Raw genomic sequence first — 7,969 nt, forward strand, 5'->3', positions numbered from 1 at the left:
GTCCCTCTGGAGGACCGCTTCTGGATCAGATGCTCTGTGTCCCGCCCAGAAGACTGCCCTGATCAGATGCTCTGTCCCTCCAGAAGACTGCCCTGGATCAGATGCTCTGTCCCTCCAGAGGACTGCTCCTGAATAAAGAGACCTGTCCCTCTGGAGGACTGCCCTGGATTGGATGATCCATCTCCTCCCAATGACTGCCCTGTAATAAGCAATCTGTCTCTCTGGCAGCAGATGGAGCTACTTCATCTTCACATTCGGCAATGCTTCATTCTTCTCTGATTTCATTTCTAGTTGAGCTGACAAAGCATTCTGTTCGGCCCAGGATTATTCCACTGTATGTCAGCTTGTCCAACAATAATCTAAAGGTGTGGCATGTTATCCAAACTTAATGGTATCCTCTGAGCTGGTCTGTATTCAGGCAGTGCTTGTGAAGAGGGCAGAAACTCAACTACCGGAACAACATCACTCAGGAAGCTGTGAATATGCTGGTCTGTATCTTCAAAGGATAACTGGGAGAATGACCATGTGTCTCCTGGCACACCATCGGGGATGTCATCTAAGGAACTCCGAAGGAACGTCGGCAGTTTACGCAGCTCCTGTGGATGTTCCTCTGATGATGCTTCATTGCCTTCTTCAGAATGATGTTCTTGGGCACCAGGAGCTTCAGCTGTACTGATAGAGTGCCTGCCAGTAGAACCAACTCCTGCAATAGGAACCACAGAGGCAGCTCCTGCCATGGGAGCAACTGGTCTTGGGCCATCATTTTCATCTTGAGGCTGAGAGCTGGAAGAGGGCAGTGACCCCTCGCTGTGCTTAGCTAAACTTGAAGCTAGATCTGAGCCACTGCTTCCTTCACCAGAGACTCGGAATTGTACAGATGGCAGTCTTCTCTCTGACAGTGATGGTTGCCTGGCGCCATGTGGAGCAACCTGGGACAGAATCTCTTCCAGTTCCTGAGGTCCACTTGCTTCGGTGGGGCCCAGCTGATTGTCCGGTAGAGGCTGCCCAGTGCTCTTCAGGGTGGAGTAGTAGCTGGTTGGGGCTCCTTGTTCTGCAACAAACAATCAGGAGTCAGTTCAGTTCGACATTTTTTCAGTATTGTTGCACTGAGAGCATGGCTGTCACAGAGATGCCAACACTAATTTAGCCCAGTTAGTGTCTTGGTCAAAACCTGATGCAAAAATTAGTATTTTAGGACCAAAATTAGTAAAAAAATTCCAAAGAATTTCATACTAATCAAAATATAGATATATTCTAAGAAGTTAAGAAAGAGACAAAAGAAAGTGACAGATAAAGATCGTCAGCCTGACAATTCGCCATGTTGCTGCTTCGAGCAAGCGCGGTGACAACTTCCAAAGACAAGTTGGGGTTTTGTCAGTTTGAACAGTATTTCAGTCAAAATCCTTTGAATCAGTTTACAATGCGAGGAAATCATTTTTGTTACACAGGTAATAGTTGTCGCCAGTCTTGGTTCAGTGCAGGCAAATTACTTTTCTTTAAAATAAAGAATTATAAAATTGTGAAAAACTTGATCCCAATTTGCATTCCAAAAGTACAGTTTTGAATCCCAAGATAAATATCTCCCAAATAGTTTGGAATGCAAGATAAATCTGTTCATGGCTTACCAAGAGTGAGTGAGTAAGTTGGGTTTAATGCTGAATGTAGCAATATTCCAGAAATGTTAATGGAGAGACGTACAGTGAACCAATATGGGTAATTGATGTCTTCAGCCTCACATGCTCATGCTTTAACCACAATAGTGCCCTGTAATCCCCTCGCTAGACTGTCTCACAGTCCCTGAACCACAATATTTTCACTCCTGCCGAGCCCTCCCTGCAATGCTAAAGCCCTAAACAACGCAAGTCTAGATTTCCTCAGGTTCTGAATCTCCCATCTCAATGGGGCTCCTTTTCAATCTAAATGGGTTTATTTGTTACTGACTAAGTGTTAGTCTATCCATTTGCTTACCTAGAACCTTGAAAGCAGGATGCTTCAGGAGCTTGGCTGCAGAGGGTCTCAGTTTGGGGTCGACTGTGAATCCCTGGGTGATGAGATCCCGTACCACTTCCTGGACGTTGGCAGGGATGTCATCCAGTGGTGGCGACTGCATGAAGATCTGAAACAGGAACATCTTGTTAAAAACAGAAGTGAATATGGTACCTCCCATTATTGCCAATCACATTAACATCAGACACGTCCCTGTATGATTTACTGTGTGTCAAGATCAGACACGTCCCTGTATGATTTACTGCCTGTATGATTTACTGTGTGTCAAGATCAGACACGTCCCTGTATGATTTACTGTGTGTCAAGATCAGACACGTCCCTGTATGATTTACTGTGTGTCAAGATCAGACACGTCCCTGTATGATTTACTGTGTGTCAAGATCAGACACGTCCCTGTATGATTTACTGTGTGTCAAGATCAGACACGTCCCTGTATGATTTACTGTGTGTCAAGATCAGACACGTCCCTGTATGATTTACTGTGTGTCAAGATCAGACACGTCCCTGTATGATTTACTGTGTGTCAAGATCTAATGACAGATCACCAAGGTGATGCAGAGTTATCCCGAGCCAACTGTGACTGACTAATCCAAATGAAACATCCACAGCTTCCAAAATTGATTTCAGTTCTTTTCCATTCAGAAAACCCATCCAGAACACAAATATTCAACAGGTATTCATTTTGAGTGTGTTGTCCACACTGACATAGTAAAGAGGACAGCCCAGAGATCGTGCACATAAAGTTATTTTAATTCTAATAATGAAAATAATGCTTATGATAATGACATTCTTGCGGTTCTTGACCTTCAATATCATCTAATCATATCTAAGAATATTACTTGTTGCTAGCTATTAGTGAGTGAGTGAGTGAGTTTAGTTTTACACCGCACTCAGCAATATTCCAGCTATATGGTGGCGGTCTGTAAATAATCGAGTCTGGACCAGACAATCCAGTCATCAACAGCATGACCATCTATCTACGCAATTGGGAACCGATGACATGGTCAACCCAGTCAGCGAGTCTGACCACCCGATCCCGTGAGTCGCCTCTTACGACAAGCATGGGTTACTGAAGGCTCATTCTAACCCGTCACGGGTTGCTAAGTATTAAGTCATTTTGAGAGTGAATAACCTTTATATTGACCTTGACATTTGACATCATCATGACTAGGGATAGGAACTGACTTGGTCACTCAGAGATCATCTAGATGATTTCACTCATAAATACTCCAGCTATGGTGCACAAAAAATATGTTACTCCTAGGTCCTACTAAGCGACCTTGACCCTCAACATCATTCAATAGTATGTCAGAAGATGTCACATTTCACACCACTCATGACTCAAACATGACAGCTGAACAGATCTAGAGTTCTGTTGCTTGCCTTGATACAAAAATTGATAGACTGAAAGTTAAAATAATACAGTATAAACTAAATAGTTTGAGGCTGATGACCAAGTAAGGCCAACTATAAACATACCACAAAATGCAGCATCTGAGCTCCAGGAAACCTCTGTGTCCATGGAGGGTGGCCACTCAGCATGTGGACGAGGATGCAGACGGCGGCCCACACGTCCGCAGCAAAGCCGTGGCCGATGCTGGTGGCCTTCTCGGGGCTCCACTGCGTCTGGCTCCCTGTGGGACTCATCCCCTTCATCTCACTGTCAACGTTGAGGTACTTCCCCAGTCCGAAGTCGGTGACAGCTATCAGGGTCGTGTTTCGCTTCACAAGTATGTTGTCCGCTGTTGAATGCCATGATGCAATATGAGATGAGGTGAAATTGGGTTTATCGTCGTGCTTGAGAATATTTTGCTCATATGACGACGTGCATGCATGTGTATGTGTATGTGTGGCTGCATGTATTAGCCCAGACTGAAGCTGGTTTTATAGTGCTAGCCCACTGAGATACCATGCCGCAGTGAAGCACTCAGACACATTATACTGACTCCGAGCCGACCAGTCCTTGTTGTACCCATTAATGCCGAACGCCAGGCAGGGACCAACAAGTACCATATTTTAACGTCTTTTGGTATGACGCTGTCAGGATCGAACTCCACTGACCTTCCGCCTCCGGGCGACACTTTAACTAATTACACCGCTGGAGGCGGTTTCATGCACTAAGAGATTGGTGTGGTAGTGATGAGTATGACAAGAAGCCAGCATTCACTTGCTCACTGGCGTTCTATTGTTTTTTTCTGTCGGGCTAGTAAATTTGTATGTCACGCTGTACCGGTGTCCAGTTGACTTTCCAATGTTAATTATGTTGTTTATTTAAAAACTCAACAAGAAAATCAAACGGTATAGTGGAAGAATTATCAGGGCAAGTGATTTTACATGTGCCACTGTACCGGAGTACACTAGCAATTTTACAGTTATTTCCACCCCTGTGCTGCAATCTGTAAATAATCCAATCTGGACCAGACAATACACATCAATCTATGAATTGGGATACAATGACATGTGTCAACCAAGTCAGCGAGCCTGACCACCCAAATCCCATTAGTCACCTCTTACGCCAATCTTCACGGATTTAAAGGTCATATGTCATGTCATCTGGCCTTTCGCTTACTGCCCAGACCTGTCGTGATCCTTCACACAAACATTAACATCCATAACTGTAAAATATCAGTGTGACAATGCTATATAAACTAGATAAGACCTCAGAACATTTATTAACACTCTAAAACCATAAAGTTTTGACACAGACGCAAGTGAATTAGACAGAAGCATGACCAATGTATCAATGAATTACAATCAGGAAACTCCTGTCATAATCTGACCTGAGGTCATCTCACTCATTAATGATACAGCTGGAAAATCTTGCAGAAAAGTTCAAAATATTGAAAATATCACACATGAATTTCTGTGTGTATACTTAATGCTTCCTTGAACAGAACATCAATCATACGGCGGGTTCAACATTTACCCCTCAAAAGCAAGAGTGAGTGAGTGAGTTTTATGCCGCTTTTAGCAATATTCCAGCAATATCAGGCGGGAACACCAGAAATGGGCTTCACACATTGTACCCATATGGGGAATCAAACCCGGTCTTCAGCCGCTATGAGCCAACGCTTTAACCACTAGGCTACCCCACTGCCCGCTGAAAGCAAGAAGTACAGTTACTTTGGTGATAAACAATTCAGTCAGTCAGTCAGAAGCTGTGACCTACGGACAATAGTCTGAACAGGAGTAAACAGAGCACATTAACGAAAGCGTTTTAGAGCAGCTATCTCACCTTTGAGGTCCTCGCGGAAGCACATTACTACCTCCAGATACACCAGCACCCGCAGCAGCTGCTTGAAGTACGCGCAGACACATCCAGTGACTCAGGCCGTTGAGACTCCGCTGCTCATTGATGAGTGACGCCAGATCGTCAGCTTCTGCAACAGCGGTGCCGAAGTATGTCTCACTGACCATGTATGCCAACAACAGTGGTGTCGAAGTATGTCTCATTGACCCAGTGTTCGAAATAGTTTCCAAATATTGCTGGCAAGTTGGGCTAGCTATGCCTGAAAGCTACTAGCCCACAAAATAATTCACTAGCCCGAAAATTGAATGTAGAAACTAAGCAAAAGATCACAAAAACAGATGAGAATAAGATATTGTCGGCATGACAAAGGTTTCATCATTAAGCTGCTAATATGATGGAACATTTTCATCAGGCCATAATCTTGCATGATTTAAAAGTGTATTATAACTAAGTCGGAGACATAGAGAATGTCACCCAAGTGTCTACTGATATCAATTATACTCGAGTCAAAAAGAGACTTCACAAAATGTAATTTGAAAATAATGAATAATTTTTCTCTGATGATACATCTATGTATCCTAAATGGGATCCCTATCTTTCGACTCTAGAAAAACGCTAGCAAAACCCACTCTCAAACCCATCCATTCGTCGTGGCAAATGACGCTAGTGCCAAATCAGGTTTTGCATGCAGCAGTCGATCACGGATCTTCGCGATCGGGTTTTCTTCATATGCACGGTTTGCATTGACCTCAAGAATTGAAAAACACTTTTAAACCACAGTTCTAACGGGTACTTGAAATGCCACGCATTGTCAAATGTGCAACGGAACGTGCCGCTGGCATGTTGCAAGCGGAAGATCAGTTATTGACGCCGCAAGAGCAATGGATGCAGCCGCCATACTGTGTATGACTTGGCGCAGGTCGTGATACAACAAACTGGCACCACTTCTGATCGCCTAAGGTCTGGTCAGGGACGCCACGAGCAGAAGATACGTGACAGTTTAGAGGCTAACCACTGAGATGTTTAGAGGTCCACCCTCACAGACCATTCAAATCGGGTTATGGCTGCAAATCTCCATTCTCGACGCCCATATCGCGGGCCAATATTGACGAAGTTTCATCAACGCCAACGCCTGCTGTGGGCCCAACGCCACCTCCGATGGACCCAGAGAGACTGGAATCGAAGTCGCCTTTAGCGTATGAATCCAGGTTTACCCTCAGATTCGCTGGACGGCAGGCATAGAGTCTGGAGACGACGCCGCGGAACGGTATGCCCAATGTTGTGTACAGGAAGTCGACAGATTCGGGGCGGAAGTTGCATGGTGTGGGTGCTTTCTGTGGGAACAACCGCCCGACTTCTGGTCATCTGTGGAAACCTCACAGCTGCTGCTTACCGCGAACCAGGTGCTCACCCCTGAACTCGCTCCTTTCATGGCAGCTCATGGCCCAGGTCTACAGTTCCAGCATGATAATGCTCGGCCGCGATACCGCAATGTTGACACAAAATTTCCTTCAAAACGCTGGAATCAACGCCATGGACTGGCCATCGAGGTTCCCCTGACCTTAATCCAATAGAGCACGCTTTGGGATGCACTTGAGAGAAGGCTTCGTGGTCTTAGGAACCAACCTCAGAATTTGCAGGAACTTGGCGCTGCCTTGCAAGAGCAATGGCACAGAATCCCCAACCACGGTTCACAAGCATCAGGCAGTCGATGAGGAGACGGTGTTTGGCAGTGGTGAATGTATGGGCTGGCCATACACGATATTGAACTGAGAAATTTCGTGATTTTTATTCTTGTGACTTGACATTCTGTATACCCATGTTTTGAACGGCGGTGTAGCCTAATGGAACTGATTATGGCACTGTCAGTGTATCGAAAGTACATCACACAGATCTCAGCAATGAAATAATAACAATTTAACCATCTTACCATCTCTTGTTCTTTATAGTGCCCTGAAGAAAGAATGTGAAGTTTCTTTTTGACTCAGTATATATCAACACGAAAGTTGATAAAGTTACAAATATCTGAGGCTTGCCGAGGATATTTTTACCTTTATCAATGAGTGTTGATATAATTGATATCAGTAGACACCTAAGGTGAGATTCTATGTATCATCAAAATCATTCTTCATTAGTTTTCAATGAAAAATGTACATCTCTCAACACTGTACTACCATTAGACTTGCAGCATGTCATAGCATTGTGACGCCATCAAGTTCATGACGCCATACCACTGTCAGGGCATTGTACAAAATCTGTCAAAACGATATCTCCTGGGTGTGAGCTGGTCAACTCTGATAAGCCTCGCCGGTCAACAATACTAGGATGTGAGCTGGTCTCTGTAAGCTCGCTGGTCAACAATACTAGGGTGTGAACTGGTCTCTGTAAGCCTCGCTGGTCAACAATACTGGGATGTGAGCTGGTCTCTGTAAGCCTCGCTGGTCAACAATACTAGGGTGTGAGCTGGTTTCTGTAAGCCTCGCTGGTCAACAATACTGGGGTGTGAGCTGGTCTCTGTAAGCCTTGCTGGTCAAGAATACTAGGTGTGAGCTGGTCTCTGTAAGCCTCGCTGGTCAACAATACTAGGGTGTGAGCTGGTCTCTGTAAGCCTCTGGTCAACAATACTAGGTGTGAGCTGGTCTCTGTAAGCCTCCGCTGGTCAACAATACTAAGGTGTGAGCTGGTCTCTGTAAGCCTCGCTGGTCAAGAATA

At 44.8% G+C, this 7,969-nt stretch overlaps 1 protein-coding gene across 1 annotated transcript; it reads right to left on the reverse strand.

Annotated features, from left to right (window-relative positions):
• Window positions 1-359: 359 nt before the first annotated feature.
• Window positions 360-3,750, reverse strand: LOC124270401 (mitogen-activated protein kinase kinase kinase A-like). Its single transcript, XM_046705443.1, has 3 exons — window positions 3,487-3,750; window positions 1,969-2,116; window positions 360-1,051 (listed from the first exon to the last, which is right to left on the reverse strand). The coding sequence occupies exons 1-3, from the start codon at window positions 3,661-3,663 to the stop codon at window positions 360-362; spliced, it is 1,017 nt and encodes a 338-aa protein (XP_046561399.1). The 5' UTR covers window positions 3,664-3,750.
• Window positions 3,751-7,969: the final 4,219 nt, after the last annotated feature.

Source organism: Haliotis rubra, unplaced genomic scaffold (assembly GCF_003918875.1).
Source record: "Haliotis rubra isolate DU_JTF1 unplaced genomic scaffold, ASM391887v1 Scf1513, whole genome shotgun sequence".
Lineage (NCBI taxonomy): Eukaryota > Metazoa > Mollusca > Gastropoda > Lepetellida > Haliotidae > Haliotis > Haliotis rubra.

Coding starts and splice junctions, on each gene's coding strand:
- LOC124270401 (XM_046705443.1), bottom strand. CDS start 3,663: ATGAAGGGGATGAGTCCCACAGGGAGCCAGACGCAGTGGAGCCCCGAG. Junction 2,117..3,486: donor CTCAGATGCTGCATTTTGTG/GTATGTTTATAG, acceptor TTCCTGTTTCAG/ATCTTCATGCAGTCGCCACC. Junction 1,052..1,968: donor TCCTGCTTTCAAGGTTCTAG/GTAAGCAAATGG, acceptor TGTTTGTTGCAG/AACAAGGAGCCCCAACCAGC.